Source organism: Oryza sativa, chromosome 3 (assembly GCF_034140825.1).
Source record: "Oryza sativa Japonica Group chromosome 3, ASM3414082v1".
NCBI lineage: Eukaryota > Viridiplantae > Streptophyta > Magnoliopsida > Poales > Poaceae > Oryza > Oryza sativa.
The window spans coordinates 20,536,678-20,555,268 of record NC_089037.1 but is presented as its reverse complement, the minus strand read 5'-3'; the positions used below and the strand labels follow the sequence as shown (position 1 = coordinate 20,555,268).

Sequence of the window (18,591 nt, the reverse complement as noted above, 5' to 3'; positions counted from 1 at the left end):
CTCTAGGTAGCTGGTACGGCTGCGGGGGAGGCGCCTCACTATCGCTCCTCTGGCCGGTGGTCTCGCTAGAAGCCGAGGTCAGAGCGGCGCAGATGCCGGCCGTGGTGTCGGTGGTCAGCGCGCGGTTGTGGGTGGCGTTTCGGAGGAGAGCGGTGGAGCGCTGTGTGAGCAAAGGGCACGGCGTCAATTGTCCAAGGAGGTGGCGTGGGCAGCGGCCATGACCGGCCGCCCCAAGCCGGTGCATGCTGTGACCCCTTCGCCAGTATCGCCGATCCACTCAAAGTTTTGGGCAGCGCCGGACGACGATGACTCGGAGGATGATGATGAGGCACCGACACCGCCCCCGTTCACAGGCTCATCGGCGACATCTTCTCCGTCGACGGAGGAATTCGTCAACGAGGCAAGCGCAGCGGGATTCTCACGTGCATAGCTCGTCATGGCGGAGCAGCAACTCCAAGCAGGTAAGAACGGCGACCAACGGTTGCCGGAGGTAATCTTGTCCACGCTGCTACGGCGGAAGCTGGTGGGTCCGCCATGGCGTGGCCCTTTACCAGCGGAACGCGTTTCTCCGCCGAGAACGCTGGGCGACTGCCTGGCGTTGGCATCTCGGTGTCCGCGGCGTAGGCGGCGCGATGGTCGACGGTGCGGCGTTCCTCGTTCATCGTCATCGCCGGAGGCCGGGACGGTTGGTTCAAAATTCGTAATTCCGAAATCGTTGGGCGTTTCAAACGACTCCGATCAATTACTACGGCAGGGTTCACGGCCTGATTTCCCTCCTCTCTGCGGTGCGCACTCGTCGGTCTCTACCGCGATTGCCAGCGCAGGAGGGGAGATACGAAGGCCGGCGCCATCTGCATCTCAGTCGGATCGGATTCGTTTGGGGCCCGGGAAGTGGTTTCGGCCCACCAAAGGATTGACCTCCCTCTTTGCTCGCTCTGGACTCAAACCTAGATCGCGAAAACTGCAGCCGCCATCACGCCCCACTGCGACGATCTCGTACGCTGCGGTCGTACGGAGAGGAAAAGCCATGGCGGCACACGGAGGCGGAGGGTTTGGCGGTCAAGGGGGAGGGAGAGGCTGGGGCTTCGCGCAAGGTTTCCACCCTGGCTTCGACGGCGGCCGCGGCCGTGGCCGTGATCAGCGCGGTCACAACGGTGGCGGATTCGGAGGAGGGTACGGAGGCGGATATGGCGGCGGAGGCTATGGTGGTAACAGTCACGGTGGATACGGAGGCAACCGGAACCGCCGCGGTTGGCAGGGTGGGCGCCGCTTCGCGCCGGCTGCTGGCCACGCGGCCAGTCAGTTCCACGCCGGAGGTGGCGTTCCTGGACACCAGGCCGGTGGCCAGGCGGTGGTCGGCCAACTGCAGCAGCAGGCCGCTGCTGGTCAGTTCCAGCTGGCTGGCTTCCAGACAGCGGGGCTAGCTGACCAACAGCCCGCCCAGGCGCCCTTCCAGGCACCTCTGGCTGGCCAGCAGCCTACCCAGCCGGCTGCGGCTGGCAACCAGACCAGGGAGGCTGGGGCTGTGCTCTTCCAGCAGGTCAGCCAAAGCCAGAAGGCCCAGGTGGCTGCACCGGCCAACGGTGGCGGCCTCGGTACGTCTCAGGCCGGGACGTCGGCGCTGCTGGCCTCCAGCCAAGCAGCACCGGCGGCTGCTCCAGCTGGCTCCACAAGAGGGGCCATCATTGGAGGATCGGCACAGGATCCCGCGGCGACACATCTGGAAGGCTTCATGGCAACCAAGCCCGAACCTGCACAAGCCGGAAAGCAGAAGAGCAAGGGTAAACCCTACTGTTTCTGCTGCTATACAAAGGGGCACACTATAGATGATTGCACTGTCTTGCTTTGCTGTGATTTGTGCTTTGAAAATCATGTTCTAAAGAATTGCCCAAATGTGAAGAAAACAAATGCGATTGCGGCTCCATGTGGTTATGCAGTAGAGGGCATGGGCTTTTACTATATCCCTATGAATGACAACCCAAAGAGTAATGTGGAGGAGCACACGGTCTTGGTACGTGTCTTAGACGGTTCCTTTACTGTTGATCAACTGACAGTGGAACTTGATAGACTACTGCCAGCTAAAATCACTTGGGAGATTGGTTTGAAGGGGTCTGATGCCTTCATCATTACTAATTTTCCATCCGAGCTCCGAGAATATGCGGTGAATTAGGGTCCAATGGACACCAAGACAATTAAGGGAAAGATCCGCTTCGAGAAAGGTGTCGAGAATGATGTGAACAGATATGAGATTGACAAAGTTTGGGTTCAGTTTCGGGGTCTGCCTAGCGAGCTCAGAGAATTTCCTATCATATGGGCTATAGGGTCCATATTAGGGGTCTCTAAAGCGGTGGATATGCGCTTTACCAAGACGTTTGGCAGGTCCAGACTGAAGGTGGCTGTTCTAGACCCGAACAGGATCCCAGATTACGTTGATGTGGTCATTGGTGACTTCGTTTATGAGCTGCAGTTCCGCATGGAGATAGATATGCCTGTTGGAGAGCCTTCAGTCATTGACATGGACTCTACCACAGACAATGATGGTGACAATGATGGGAAAGGCGAGGACCCAATGGAGGAGGATGCCAACAAAAATAATGGCACCCCTGATGACTTACCAAAGGATGCTGCCCCTGAAAATGCCCCTGCAGACCAGCTACCCAAGCATGGCGCGGGTGCTGAGACAGGCAAGCTGAAGGAGAAAACAGTGGCTAAGTCTGATCCGGGAAAAAATAAAAGGCCCGTGGCTGTACTATCTCAGGGGATCTCTCTGGAGGGTTCCATTCAGTGGCAGGCAAACATGTTGGGTAACCATGGCATTCAGTGGCAGGCAAACATGTTGGGTAACCATGGCTCTTCTAGCAAACCGGTGGTGCACAAGGGAGAGACTGTATCTCCTCTGAGGTCCAGCAAGCGCAATGTGTCCTCCCTAGAGCAGGACTCCATGGAAAAGGCCACCAAACTGAAAGCTCGCAAAAACTTGGATTCCACTGCTGCAAAAGGTAACAAACCCCTCCCCTCCTCTTTTCATAATTTAGATGATTCTGTTATACTGGCTACAACTGACTCTTTAGGAATTAATTTGGGGGACGATGTTAGTTCGGTTCTAGATTCTGTACATTCTTTAAAACAAATTGAGTTACAAAGATTTAACGACTTTTGCTCATCTAGTAAAGAGGAGAAACGTAGCTGCGAGGAAAACTCATCAGTTTGTTCGGAGGATAATGTTGATATTGATGCTTTAAATACTATCTGTTCGGAAATTGCGGAAAGCCTTGGTGATGGGGGCTGTGACCCGCTGTGTCTACATACCCCCTTATCACAAATAAAGAGGAGGCAGCCTAAGGGTAAGCAGAATAAAAATAAAAGCGAACGTAGTAAAACATGAAGGGTATTTTTTGGAATTGTAATGGGTTTGCAGACCCGAAAAAATATAAATTTTTGTCTGATCTAACTAAGGAGCAAAATCTAGACTTTATTGCTTTATCAGAGACGGGCAGAGCCTCTTTTCCTCAGTCAACATTAAATAATATTTGTGCTGGCAGAGATTTCATCTGGCACTGCATGGCCCCTAGGGGGCGCTCTGGTGGTATGATTCTAGGTGTTAATTTGCTGTTTCTTGACATTGGAGAAATTGAGGAAGGAGATTTTTTCATTCGCTTTAAATTAAGACAGAGAGCAGATGATTTTAAATTTAATTTGATTTCTGTATATGGTCCAGCACAGTCTGATTTAAAAGGTCATTTTCTCTCCGAATTAGTACGAGTTTGCTCTAAAGAAACCATACCTACAGTTGTAGGTGGTGTCTTTAATATACTTCGTAACCCACAGGAGAAAAATAATGATAACTTTAACGATAGATGGCCATTTCTGTTCAATGCAGTAATTGACACTTTGAATCTTAGAGAATTGGAGTCATCAGGGAGATCTTTTACTTGGGCAAATCACTTACAAAATCAAACTTTTGAGAAGCTTGACAGAATTCTAGTTTCTACGGAGTTTGAGACAAAATTCCCACTCTCTACTGTTAGCATCCTCACTAGGGAAATTTCAGATCATACACCTTTGCTATACAATTCAGGCGGTGCGTCCGCAGCTTACCAACCTCAATTTAAATTTGAATTGGGCTGGTTGCGGAGGGACGGTTTCAGTGATATTGTAAAGGAGGTGTGGCAAGGGGTGTCCATTGAGGGTACACCTTTAGAGAGATGGCAGAGGAAAATTAGACGATTACGCCAATTTCTTCGAGGTTGGGCGAAAAATATTACTGGTGCTTACAAAAAAGAAAAGAAAGAGTTATTGGATAAATTAGATACACTTGTTAAGAAAGCTGAACATACTATACTCAATGAGTTTGAATTAAATGTTAAGCATGTTCTAAATGATAGACTGGCTGAGTTATTGAGGGAGGAAGAAATTAAATGGTACCAACGTGCTAAGGTCAAGCACCTATTGGAAGGAGATGCTAACACAAAGTACTATCATCTTCTGGCAAATGGCCGTCACAGGAAAACTCGTATTTTCCAATTGCAGGACGGGAACGAGGTCATTACTGGTGATGCTCAACTTAAGGAGCACATCACCAAGTACTTTAAGACCCTGTTCGGCCCATCACAGACTTCATCTATTTTTTTAGATGAGTCTCAGGTCGACGACATACGACAAGTCTCTGCAGAAGAAAATGAGTCTTTAACGGCAGATTTTACAGAAGAAGAGATAAAATGTGCTATATTCCAAATGAAACATAATACTGCACCTGGTCCGGATGGTTTCCCACCAGAGTTTTATCAGGCCTTCTGGACAATTATAAAGGACGACCTGTTAGCTCTGTTTTCGGATTTCCAGCAGGGATCGTTGCCTCTTAATAGCCTAAACTTTGGTACGATTATTCTACTGCCCAAGCAGAAGGATGTTAGGACTATTCAGCAATACAGACCAATCTGTCTCCTGAACGTCTCCTTTAAAATCTTTACCAAAGTGGCTACTAACAGGCTTACATCAGTAGCTCAGAAAGTGATTAAACCTACTCAAACGGCTTTTTTACCGGGTAGAAATATAATGGAGGGGGCCATTATTCTTCATGAAACTTTACATGAACTCCACACAAAGAAGCAAGATGGGGTCATTTTTAAGATAGATTTTGAAAAAGCATATGACAAAGTTAGATGGTCTTTTCTCCAACAAACTCTCAGAATGAAAGGGTTTTCACATAAATGGTGCAATTGGGTGGAGAAGTTTACTCAAGGGGGTAATGTCAGTATAAAGGTGAATGATCAAGTTGGTAATTATTTCCAATCCAAAAAGGGCTTGAGGCAGGAGGATCCGATGTCGCCAGTACTATTTAATATAGTTGTCGACATGTTAGCGATTCTCATTGCTAGAGCCAAAAACGCTGACCGCGTAGAGGGTGTTATCCCACACCTGATTCAGGATGGCCTGTCGATACTCCAATATGCGGATGATACGGTAATTTTCATGAGCCATGATGTCGCCAAAGCGATTAATATGAAGTTAATTCTTACAACCTTTGAACAACTATCAGGCCTCAAGATAAATTTCCATAAGAGCGAAATCTTTTGTTTTGGTAGAGCAAAAGAGAACGAAGCCTTTTATTTGCAGCTATTTGGGTGTAAGATTGGGTCATTTCCGTTTAGATACCTTGGTCTTCCCATGCATACCAGAAAACTTAACAATAAAGATTGGAAAGAAATCGAAAATAGGATCGAAAAGAAGTTGGGGGGTTGGAAAGGAAAATTACTAACGGCCGGAGGGAGACTCGTACTAATTAACTCTGTGCTTTCCAGCTTACCGATGTTTATGCTGTCATTCTTCGAAATTCCAAAAGGTGTGCTAGAAAAAATTGACTGCTATAGATCAAGGTTCTATTGGCAGAATGATCAGCACAAGAAAAAATACAGACTAGCTAAATGGACAGTCATGTGCCAACCAAAGATACAAGGGGGGCTAGGTATCCCCAATTTAGAGATTCAAAATAAATGCTTACTGAGCAAATGGCTTTTCAAACTGTTAAATGAGGACGGACTTTGGCAGGAACTGATTAGGAACAAATACTTGAAGGAAAAGCCCCTAGGTTGTTGCCAGAAAAGGGCTACGGATTCACACTTCTGGAAAGGTTTAATGAGCATAAAAGACACTTTCCTGGGCTTGGGATCGTTCAAAATCAAAGATGGATCGCAAACGAGATTTTGGTGCGATACGTGGCTGGGTAATAAACCTTTAAAGGACAGATTTCCATCATTGTTTAATATTGTTAGAAGGAAAAATGACTCTGTGGCCAAAGTACTTAGTTCGTCCCCTCTGAATATTTCGTTTAGGCGGAATTTGGTGGGAGCGAATCTTAGTAGATGGAATAGAGTGCTTGCTTCCATACAGGAAGTATTATTACAGGATGGGGGTGACTCGTTTGTGTGGTCTTTGCAGGCCTCAGGAAATTTTACTGTCAAATCGATGTATGCTGCACTAATCAGTAATGGTATTAGAGTTTCACAGGATATTTGGCAAATTAAGGTCCCTTCAAAAATAAAAATTTTTTTGTGGTACTTAAAGAAAGGTGTCATTCTTACTAAAGATAATTTAGCTAGGAGGAATTGGCATGGTGATTTAAAATGCGCTTTCTGTCATCAGCCTGAGTCAATTCAACACCTGTTTTTTGATTGCTATATTGCCAAGTTCTTGTGGCGAGCGGTTCATATTTTGTTTGGTATAAGTACCCCATCAAACTTAGTTGAGTTATTCCAACAGTGGTCTAAGGGGGGTAATAAAAAACAAAATACTTTACTGTTAACTGCAGCAGCAGCGCTTTTCTGGACAGTTTGGTTAACAAGAAACGAGTTAGTGTTTGACAATTACGGACCGAAATCTTTTTTGCAGGTACTATTCAGGGGTACGCATTGGTTACGCCAATGGGCGAAGCTGCAACGGCATGAGGATCTGCGTTCACAGTTGATCGCGGCATCGCAACATCTTGAGTCATCAGCTTTGCAATTTTTTAGTTCCAATGGATGGTTATCAGCTAGACACATCGGTCTTTAGTCGTCTGAACTTTTATCTCGGTTTTGTTTCCAAGTGTTACTCTGTAAGAACGTTTGTTATAATTGGCATGAGTCTATCTTTTGATAGATGAAGCCGGGTTTAAAATATCCATTATCTAAAAAAAAGGTGGCCGAATTGGATTCCAGCGCTTGGAGGACTTGATCATCCATGATATGAGTTATGGTTGTATCCATAGTAGTCATGGTCACATCACTTGGGGAGGCTAGTGAGCCAGACTATCACGCCCAGAAATTCACTAGTAATTTTCGAACTAATTTGTGCATGAAACCCTCGTCTAGGAATCAGCCGAGGTACACAAACTGACAATTCAATATACAGATTCATCAATAATACAACGTTACATAGTTACAAATGAAAAGAGAAAATAGCAGCGGAATTACGGTCTAGCGAAGCTCCGGCTCCACTCCCACAGGCAGCTCAACTAGGGTATAAGCCAAACGTCTTCTCCTTTGCGACTTCTCTTCAACTGAGGTTTGATTGATTATTGCAAGGTGAGTACATGGAATACTCCGCAAGCCACACAGCAAGTATGCAAGTGCACAAGAATACCAAAGAATGGCATAATATAGGGCTCATTTGCAAAAGCAGCATTTAGCAAACATTTGAGAATTGTAAAACAGTAGAGTAATTAATCATCAATATTAATCAATACTGAACAACATACCCATGCTGCACAGGCCCAACCATCCTGAACAACCATACCCGGATGTATAGCTCTATCTCCAAACCAGGAATGTACCATTCCAAACCAGGAGCTAATCAAATTATTACCAGTTATAGCATCATTTATTATGGTGAGAAGTGTGAGACTAATCACGAAAGACATTGTTAGACCCGCCCATGACCGCGGGCACGGCTATTCGAATAGTTTTACTCTGGCCAGAGGTGTACCACTGTACTCACAAGACACAGCTCCACGACATGTCACCATGCGCCTCAATACCACCACGGTACCTCAGAAAGGAGCTGTGATAGTACCCCTTGCACAACACAATCCACCACAGCGCACTGTTCCTGGATCATAATCACCCCCTTATAAACAAGGCATGGACTCCCTAGCGACCCCCGTGGGCTTATCTCCGCCAATTCTCAGTCTGGTGCCCCGTAATGAACCATGCTATACAAAAGATAAAGCCATTGCCCACGCTGGCTTGTGGTTGGCACGGTTAATGTTTCACAACCGAAACTCGTGAACCGGTCCTTAATTGTCATGAGCACGACCATCAAAACCATGTGCTCACAACCCACCATTATCAAGTTTTAGTTGGCAAATTAATTAATTAACCAATGACGATTGACCATCGTGAGCTACAATTAAATATCCATCATTAAGTAATAGTGAAACATTAGTTATCCCAATCGTGTGCTAATGTTTCTAAGCATGGCTAAGCAATTATATCTAATACATCTAGTTGAACCAATATATAAATCCAACTATTCAAATTATAACCCGAGGTAATCAAGACATAGGGTAATCAATGCAAATTGGCCATAACAAAGGAATAGGTTCACACCACCCAGTAACATTCGAAAATAAATGCACAGCTGAAATAAATAGAGAATTTAAATATAGAATCAACATGCTCAAAGGAAGTGTTTAGAATCTGTGTGACCTGCCTTGCAATATTCGGTCTTCAATTAGTCCTCTTGAATACTTCCGGCGCACTCGCGAACCTTCGAAACGACGGAAATGACAAGCTAACAAGCAAAACAAGGAAAAATACTAAGAAACTCCAAATAAACAGTACATATAAAGTAAACAAACATGTAGATCATGATTTTAGATAAATTATGAGATTTACAGCCTCATTCTAACTTCATATGAATTAACTACGAATTTTACAAGATTTAATTTCAATCAAAGCCTATTAAAGAAAAGACTATTCTAAATTAATTAAACCATTTACAAATGATTTATAACTGAGATAAAAGATTAAAACAACCTCCGGAAAATGATTAGATTATATTTGGTAGATGACATATATTAAAAAGAAATAATATGCCACTGAAAAGAGGAAACAGATTTATATTGATTTTGGACAGCTGATATTAATCGACATAGAGTTGACCAAGATTGGATGGCTTAGATTGATCTGAACCGGAGGAAAGAGCACGACGAGGGGAGCTCACTGATGACTTGAACGACGGCAAACGACGACGGTGGCGAGGTTGGAGTGGCGACGGGGTACTGATCGACTGTGGCGGCGGCGTTTCGACGATCTTTGGCGTAGACGAGGTGGTGGACGGTCTTCTGCTTGCAGTTGCGAATCTAACGGAGGTGGCGGTGAAGCTTGGCGATGACGGAAGGAGCAGCAAGGCCTCGCCGGAGATCAAAACGCGGCGGCGAGCTCGGCCTTCACGGTGACAACGAACTTCCCGGGGTCTCCGGCTTCGGGGAGATGGCTGCCGGGCTTCCTCTCCTTGCGAACCCAACGGCAGCAGCGGCGACCGAATGCGACGATGGACGACGAAGAATGGCACGGCTGGAGCGGCGGCCGGCGCTTGGAGAGAGAAAGAGAGCTCGAGGAGGGGCGGCTAGGGCACGGAGAAGGACGGGACTTGAGCGGATAGGCAGAGGACGACTAGGGGGTCCTTTATATAGGCACGGGAGCTCGGGTCCAGGCCCAAATCGACGAGAGAAACTCCGGGAAAGTTAAGGATCTTCGCTGGAAAAAGGAAAGGTTGATCCGCGAAATTGGAAAGGATTTCCGTAAAACCTTTTGGGGATTTCTTGGGGAAATTGTAGAGGAGATTGAGAGGATTCCATTCCCGCAACTAATTTGGAAAAAGGAGCAACGGGGAGGTCGGATTTGGAAGGAGGAGGTGGCGGCAACAGGACACGGCACGGGAGACAGTCGGCTCTGGCTGGAGGTTGAAGATGCACGGTAGCGAGGGGAACTCAAAACAGACTTTTCTGCGGGCTGAGAGGAAGGAAGAGAGAAGGGGAGGGAATGGGCTGAAAAGAAGGAAGAATGGGCCGAGGACTAAAGGTGAACTTTTCCTGTTTCGGCCCGAAAAGGAAAAGGGGATTTTAATTACTTTTCCCAATTAAATTAATCACTGAAATGATCTTTCAATTTTTAAAAATACTTCCAATGCTCCAATAATTCCAAGAAAATTCTTGAACATACTTGGACACTCTAAGTATTTCAAAAAATTGAAACAAGCTCATTTAATGATTAATTTAATATGTGAATAATTACTGAAATATTCTTTGTATTATTAAAATTAAGAATTGAGCTCCGAAAAATCCGAGAAAATTTCAGAGATTATAATTAATCATGGAGAATTTAATAAAAATTAAATCCAGCCATGCTTTATATTTAGGAAATTTTATTTCCCACATTTAACTTAACTTGTAAATTAATGAACATTTAAATATAAATTCTATTAATAATTTATTAAATCATTTATAAATCCTGAAACGAAATTCAAGCTGTGACACAGACCCGGGTAGGTGGCGTAAGTATGATGGGCAGGTAGTTGGCCATGGCGAGCTGATCGTCGAAGGCTGCCTGGATGGTGATGGAGTAGACGGCAAGCCATGCACCGGGATCGGTCTTGTCTTGCCGTCGTACATGTCGATACCCATGGGCTTGAAGTTTTGGGGCCATTGTACTTGGTGTAGTGGCTCGGTGAAGGCTGGGATCCCTTCAACCAGGTCGTCGCGACGGCATCTTGGCTCATGGGAGAGGTCGATGTAGTTGTGAAGTGGTCGGTGAACAACGATGCGTCCGTCTAGTCTGGTCTCGGCGCGTCGTTGTCCGCCTTCGTCCTCGATGTCATGGATCTGAAGTCGTTCTGCTTCTCGTTGTCGGTGTTGCTCATTCATGATGTTGCAGAGGTCGGCGTTGAGACGCCGGTTGGACTCGATCCAGTCTCGCAGGTCACTCGGTTGGTTGAGGTCCATGGGCAGGCGAGATGGGTGTTTAGACGATGATGCGCCACCTGTTGTTACAGGTGGGAGGTGTCGTCATGTGCTAGACGGCAGCGGCCTCAATCATAGGCTTGATTTGTCCGATCGTGTTGTTGATCGTCGGGTCTTCAGGAAACTTGATGTTGTTGAGTAGTCCCTTGGCCACGACGATGTTATGCTGGGAAGTCATGAAGACGTCGTGTTCGCCCAGCATGGCTTGGAGGATGGCCTCCTGGGCTGTTCGTCCACGTTGATGTAGATCCACCATGCGCTTAGCGAGTTCCTCTTGTTGTTGCCTGATGCGGTGCTCTTCGGCTTCACGTTCTTGTCGCTCGACGTCAGTTTCCATGTGAAGTATGACGAAGACATCCTGCGGCTTGTGACTCAACGCTGGAGTGTTGTTGGAGCTTTCGTCTGTCGTGTCATGGATGTTTTCAGACTGTGGATGAGAAACACAATGGCTTAGGAGATCTGCTTAACTCTAGTGCAGGTCCAAGGCTTGCCTCGAGTGTGCGAAGGGCGTGCCAGCTGGTTTGATCCTGCAACCAGCAAGGAAACAACAAACAAAGTAAGTCAGCTGATAGTCGATCGGTCGATAGGTCGATGGCGTATAGTTAGTGATCATAAGTGATATAGTTAGACCAGATCGGCTATGGGTTGATATATAAATTAAGTATAAACCCTAAATATGCCTCATCGGCTAAAATATCATATAATTAGTTTGTTAAATATATGTCAAACGATATTATAGAAAAAGTCGATGGAACAATATTTAGAGCAAGATAGATAAATAAAGATAATGTACTAGCTAATGCTCTTGTACAAAGTTATATAACCAAATCAATCTATAGAAATATATCAAATAAGCATTAGTTACAAAGTTTGGCAACTCGGCTGACACTGATCTAGACTTGATATATTTATATAGGGTGATCTGTCTATATAAGTGGCAAATATATATAAAATTAGTATAGTATCATGTATATTAGGTAAGATCAGCTGAAACTCCGATACTATCTCTAAGTATGATTAATTCCAGGTTAGTTTTTAAGGTTCTAGACAAGACTAGGGATGATGCATATCAAAGTAAGTAAAGAAACCTAAAGTCTAAACAATCAAGGAATTAATCACTTTTCGAGATGGTGGATGCCATAGTTAATCTAATCTAGAAAGACAATTTAGCTGATACCGGCAAGAACCCTAAAACGAGAACCAGCCGATAGGGCTAATTTGAAATACTAAGACTATATTAATTCAGACATATGATACAGATGATTATGATAAAAGGACTAGAACATCTAAAATGACATAATAGCCCTAATAGCGCAAGCCATCGAGATGGGTTACCTCTTGTTGACAGAACTCGCTGAAAAGAAGAACAAAAAGGTTGGCGATGTGCCAAAGTTGTATTGGTTGTCTCCCCTATTACAAAGCTATGAGGTTCATATTTATACCCAAAGTACAAACTTAGTAGGCACTCATATACTTGAAAAGTATTTCAATACCATAAATGTATTTAGAAGAGTATTCTAATAAAAGTACAAAGCTTACAAAAGAGAGGAGGAAAGCTGCTAAAGCCATACCCGAACTCTTCCGAAGGCTTCCGGACCCCTGACTCCTATTCTATTTCTATTCCACCAGCTAGATACTACTAAACTAAACTTGGGGGAAATGAGAGAACTATTGCTTGAGGTGTGTGTTGAAGTGATGAGAGTGACCTCCTTAAATAGGCAGGTAATGACGATTATGGCGGTTAGAAAGGTCGGTAATACCCTCCAACCGCCATAAGGACTGAATCTCCACTGTTCCCTCAAAACCCTGCATCCATCGGCTTCACGGTAGGTTCGGCCGAACCCCCTGGTTCGGCCGAACCAGGGGCCGGCCCAACTAGCCCACATTTTGGGTGGTGGCCTCCTTCGCTGCTTCACTTCGTAGACTTGTGAATTTTGGCCTGATTCATCGTGTCAAGTTTGCGTTCTTGGCCCATTCATACACAAGTCTAGTTCTCGACATCGTCCGATTGATTTATCGTCTGAGTTTATGTCAATTTTCCTCCAGTTTATTGTCATTCTCTGCAAAAGTTTAGTATACGTAATACTAGTGGAATATTATTATTCTAACAAATGTATGCATTGCAAGCATCACTAGTTCTCCTCTATTTTGGTAATATTGACTGTTGAAACTGATCGATAACAATCGTCAACAAAACCCCCAAAGCTTGGACCTTTGCTCGTCCCGAGTGAAGGACGAAAGGAAACAAAGCCTTGGTTGTTGATCAGGAGTTGCTACGTACTATGCTGCATATCTCAAAGATACAGGTGCAAGGTTTTTGTACTCTCTCTCAGATTAAATAATCTTTGGCACGGTGGCTTACCCTTACCCCTGATTCCCACGAGACACTGCTTCTCCTTGCCTTGAGCGGTTGAAAGACAGAGCAGCAATTAGAGCACCAATCACCCGATTTTTATTCAACTCTTATTCCGGAAGTTTTCAAATGATTTTGCAAAAGAAAGCCAAGTTCCTCAAATGATTCACTCAGTCTCTCTAAGTGTATCAATATGAATTCCTCACCAAATGTTGCCTTGTTGATTCCTACTCTAAGGTTCATGTCACGCCCAGAAATTTAACCCAAATTTCCAGACTATTTTGCATATTAAATCCCTGTCCAGGACCAGCCAGGGTACACAAAACGACAAGTAATATACAGTTCCAAACGTAAATAAAGCATAAAATACTTACGGAAGAGGCACTTAGTCCTCACACCGAAACAGAACGACAACAGCGGAAAAAGGCGATCCTAGCGGGGCTTCAGCTCCACTCCACAGGCAAAACTCAACTGGGGTCTGAGCCTTGGTCCTCTAACTCCATCTTCAGCTCAGAAGCACTACACTTCTGAAAAAGGGGGAATAATAGCAAGACTGAGTACAACCACCGTACTCAGCAAGCCACACCAACGATGCAGACGTGCAAGGGGATACAAGGAGGGGTTTGTGGCTATTTGCATAAAGGCAGTTGTAAAACATTTTATTGAGCAAAACAGTAAAACTGTTGAGTAATTAAAGTAACATTAAATCTCCACTGATCAACGCTACACCACGTTGAACAGGCCCAACCAACCCACCTGAACTACAGTGTATTGGGTCGATTTATTAAGATGGGACTAATCACGGTGAATCTGGTCGACCGCCCATAACCGCGGGCACGGCTGTTCGAATAGTTTTACTCTGATCAGAGGTGTACAACTGTACCCACAAGACACAGCCCCACGACACGTTTCCGTGCGCCGACATGCCACCACGACATACCGGAAAGAGGCCGTGACAGGACCCTTCGCATAACCCCCTCTAGCCAAGAGCACCACACCTCAGGTTTCACCCCCGTCCCCAGCGGGCAACGGGCAGTCCCCTCTCGTGCCTAGGTGAATCCGGAAGCGACAGAGGCCGTCGCAGGGCCCGCCCCGCTCCATCACGCCCACCCTTGCCTGGATGCGTCGACTAGAGGAAAGCTACACTACAAGTCCAGCCGTTGCCCACGCTGGCTTGTGGTAAGTACGATAAGTTCTTCCAGGCCATCCCGCGAACCGGTCCTTAACTGCCATGGGTACGACCAGCAAAACCATGCACCCACAGCCCACCATTCAGTCGCATTTTAGTTGGGTAATTACGACCATGAAGTATGGCCATGTGTCTCGAGCACGCAGCTCATTCTGATACTAAAAAGGTCTAATATTGTAATTATCCCATCAACTGAACTAGTGGTAATTAAGCATGGCTAAGCATATAGTTCTAGCTAGGTCATCAAAGTAACACAAGCTAGGCGATTTATTACCCATGGTTGACAAAGGACAGATATCAAGTAAACATGGCACAAGCGAGCAGATAGGTAAGACCCTGACCCCATGTAATTAGCAAAACATGAATATTTATTTGCAAACAGTAAAACATTTGTAAACTGAGATCAACATGCTCAAGGGGAATGTGTGACTTGCCTTGCTTCTTCACTTGGATCTTCTAAACTCTTATCCTTGCGAACGCGATCTTCTGAAACGACGGGAACTAAACGCTGGCACGCAAAACGAGGAAAAACTCTAATAAAAACCAAGGAAAAAATACATAAAAAGTAAACAAACATGTAGAGCTCAATTTTAGATGAGTTTTGCAAGTTGAATGGCCCAATTTGGAGTTTGTATGAATTAGATATGAATTTTAGAAGTTTTGAGCCATTTAAATGAATTTCTAGAATTAAACACGATTTATTGCGCAATTATTATTTATTTTTACAAAGGAAATGGACTTCGCTGACGTCAGCAAGGGGCGGCCGGCGCCGACACGCGGGCCCCACATGTCAGCGAGTCAAAGGGGGAGGGCGCACGGTGGACATGGTCCACACGTGGCCTCGGGTGCGCGTCCACCACGTGGACGGCCCAGATCGGCCTGAGCCGATCGGGCGGCCGAGGGGAGCGGCAGCCAGGGGCACAGGCGCGGCACGAAGCCGGCCCGGCCGAGCCAAGGCGCGGCGGCGGCATGCGGCCACCGGCGGCAGCAGCCGGTGACGTGGAACGGCGGCGGGCGGCCGGAGGACAGCGGCGCGCACGGGGTCGGCGACGCACCCCAAGAGGCGGCGGTCGGCAAGAAAGGGGGACGGGAAAAAAAAGGGAAGGGAGGAGAGGTCCTCACCGGAAGCGGCGGCCGGCGCGGAGGAAGATGACGGCGACGACGATTGCCCGATGGCGGCTTGCGAGGACGGAGGGCGGACGGGGTCGCCCTTGACCGGCGAACTTAGAGCATGGGTTGGAGCGGCGGAAGACGACGACCGAGCAGCGGACGAGGCGCGGCTGGCCTGGGCGCTGCAGCAAGAGGCGGCCGGAGGCGGCAAACGCGGCGACGTCCTCGGCTTCGCGGTGGAGATGGTGTTGCTGCGGTGGAATGGGAAAACGAAGCAGAGGCCGGGGTGCTACGCGATGCGGCGAAGCCGACGGTGGCGGTGGCGTGGCTTGGTGGTGGCTAGGGCGGCGGTGGCGCGCTGCCGGAGTCGGCAAAGTGGCGGTGGAGCTCGGGTTCACGGTGGGGAGGTGGTTCCGATGGCGGTTGAAGGAAACGGAGTGGAGGCCGGCGTGCGGCGTGGGATGGCGAAGCTGATGGCACACGTGGTGAGGCGCGGCGACGGCGGGAGCAACGGCGGCGCGCGGCTGGAGATCGCCGGCGAGCGGCGGCGATGGGGATCGGCGTGGAGAGCTCGGTAGAAGGCGTGGGGGACTCGGGAAAACGGGGAAAAAGGAAGAGGAGGCCACGAGGATTGATTTTATAGCTCAAGGGGGCGAGGAGAGGGCCGGGGAGCGGCGGATTTCGAGGGGGAGTGGGGCGGCGTCGTGGGGGTGGTGGCGGCGGTTTTTCGCGGGACGGAGTGGGGGAGGGGAGCGGGGTCATGGGCGGCGAGGTCCCACGGTCGGGTGGGAGCGGTGCAGGGTGGAGGAGGTGGGCGGGGAAAGCGGCGACGTTGGGCGTCTCGGGCGGCCATGGCGGTTGCAGCCGGCCAGCCAGAGGTAGGAGGAGTTGACAGGTGGGGCCCACGGTCCCACCTGTCGGCCGGATGGAGAGAGAGGAGGGAAACCGGGGGACGTAAAGTAGACTTTCGCAAGGCGCGGGCCGGTCGAGAGAGGGAGGAGGCGCACGGCCCACGGGAGTGGAGGGGAAGGCTTGGGCCAAGCCCAAAAGGGAAGGGAGGGGAGGGGATTTTATTTGTTTTTCTTTTTATTTTAATTGATGCAATGATCTTTGTGCTATTAAAACTATTTCTCGAGCTCTGAAAATTCACGGAAAATTCCGGAGAGTACATTAGGGCACAAAGAATATTACCAAAATATTCCCGGCCAATAATTTTTAGAGGAAATTTTTAATTCCCTCAATAGTTCACTTGATCAAGTTGATTTAACTTTTATTTAATTTCTAGAAAATGTATTATTAATTGATTTTTATTCCCGAACGAAAATCGGGGCGTTACAAATCTACCCCCCTTACAGGAATCTCGTCCCGAGATTCTAGGATGGCTAGAAAGAAAACTGGGGCTGGCAGGCGGTCTGACTGATTTGCACACTGCACTGTTCCTTTCTGATTCAACTGACCGATTCCTCAATGGTCCAAACCTGCACGACTGAACTGACCGGCATTGACCATTCTGTTCTTTTACTCCAAACAACTGGACTGACTGGCCTCATTGGATTCGACCCTGGAGTTCTAGCACCCCACAAGACGGAACTAACTGACCAACCTTGCACGAGTGATCTGGCTGGTTTCAGCTCTGCGGTCCTGTTGCTTCCCAAAACTGAGTTGATTGGTTCTGCTTGAACTGATGCGGACTAGGACTGCGGATACTCATAAAACTTACTTATCTTGGGCTGAACTGTCAATACTAGCAATTTGATAACCTGAAAATTCACCAAGCTAGCTAGAAGAGGGTGAAACTTGCATCTGGCAGACACAAATCCACGGACTCTGGCTTCGCTTCGAACGGCTCTTGACACGACCAATAACTGTTCTAAGGGGCTGCTTGATCAATCTTTCGTCTGAACTGCAACTGTCCCTGATGCTGCTTCTCTAAGCTGAGCTGTTGACCTGGCCTCACCGGTGTCCCTCAAAATTCCATCAAGTGACCTAGGACCGGCGTAACTCTGCATGACACCTAGCAATTGGCTCCTTCAACTACTACCCGGATTGCCGCACTAGGTTGCACCTTCAACTGAAACAGCGACGAGGTGAGCCAGAACTCATCTCGGCGACCTACCCCCCTTACAGGAGTAGTCATACATTTCGCCTGACTGGGAACAATTGAACTGCTGTCCTTGAAAAATAACCAACCCTCCTCTGATTTACAAAGAGCCCTGACTTTGAAAACTGAAAACTTCATCGATCAATCAAAATGAAGCAATGATGACGCACTTTCATCCCAGCAAGATTTGGAACTTAACCCTCAGTTGCTGATAGGAAATTCCACATAAAGAAATTCTCATTTAGCTCCTGATCTTACTAACTCTTAACTGACTTTCCCATCAGTACTAACTGCTGGCATGACTGTCCTTCTTCTGACCTGACTTCGGTGTCGTCCACCTAAATGGGTTGTGTAGTTGATATCTCAAAACTAAACTAACCAACTCGCATTGGAATTGACACAACTTGAGGAACTGGGGTGCTGCGAATAGAGCTGTTGTCTTGATGACGCTAACGCCTTGCCGTTGAACAACCTTGCAAGAACTGACCTTGTAAACCATAACCACTATAGGTAGCACTTGTTGCCTCTGGGATTGGTGGTGACTTAGCTGTGCTGGTCTGCTGAAAACTTGGTGGCGTACTGTCTGAGGTTGCAGGTGCTTGCTCTTGGAAAACAAACTGACTTTCGCTCTGATCCTGATTTCGGCTTGCATCTGAGCTTGTACTTGTTGGTGGAGACATTGTCGTTGCATCTGCTGCTTTGGACTCTGCGGTTGCGGTTTCAACATCTGACACATCCATCATTAGATCTTGGCTAGCCAGGATCTGACCAGAGTGTGGTGCTCCGACTCAGCTGGTAGCTTGTTGTCCTGAACTGATCCACTGACTTTGACTGCAACA

General features: G+C 47.2%; 1 protein-coding gene across 1 annotated transcript; it reads left to right on the top strand.

Moving 5' to 3' along the window:
* The first annotated feature begins 1,027 nt into the window (after positions 1–1,027).
* On the top strand, positions 1,028–7,079 carry LOC107280308 (uncharacterized). Its single transcript, XM_066308480.1, has 7 exons — positions 1,028–1,781; positions 1,938–2,011; positions 2,171–2,999; positions 3,419–3,573; positions 3,706–4,078; positions 4,310–6,218; positions 6,888–7,079. The coding sequence occupies exons 1-7, from the start codon at positions 1,028–1,030 to the stop codon at positions 7,048–7,050; spliced, it is 4,257 nt and encodes a 1,418-aa protein (XP_066164577.1). The 3' UTR covers positions 7,051–7,079.
* Positions 7,080–18,591: the final 11,512 nt, after the last annotated feature.

Excerpts from the sequence above, each read along its gene's own strand:
- LOC107280308 (XM_066308480.1), top strand. The coding sequence starts at position 1,028 with ATGGCGGCACACGGAGGCGGAGGGTTTGGCGGTCAAGGGGGAGGGAGA. Across the intron at positions 1,782-1,937 it reads CGGAAAGCAGAAGAGCAAGG|TAGAGGGCATGGGCTTTTAC; the intron begins GTAAACCCTACT and ends GTGGTTATGCAG. Across the intron at positions 6,219-6,887 it reads AGATTTTGGTGCGATACGTG|GGTACTATTCAGGGGTACGC; the intron begins GCTGGGTAATAA and ends ATCTTTTTTGCA.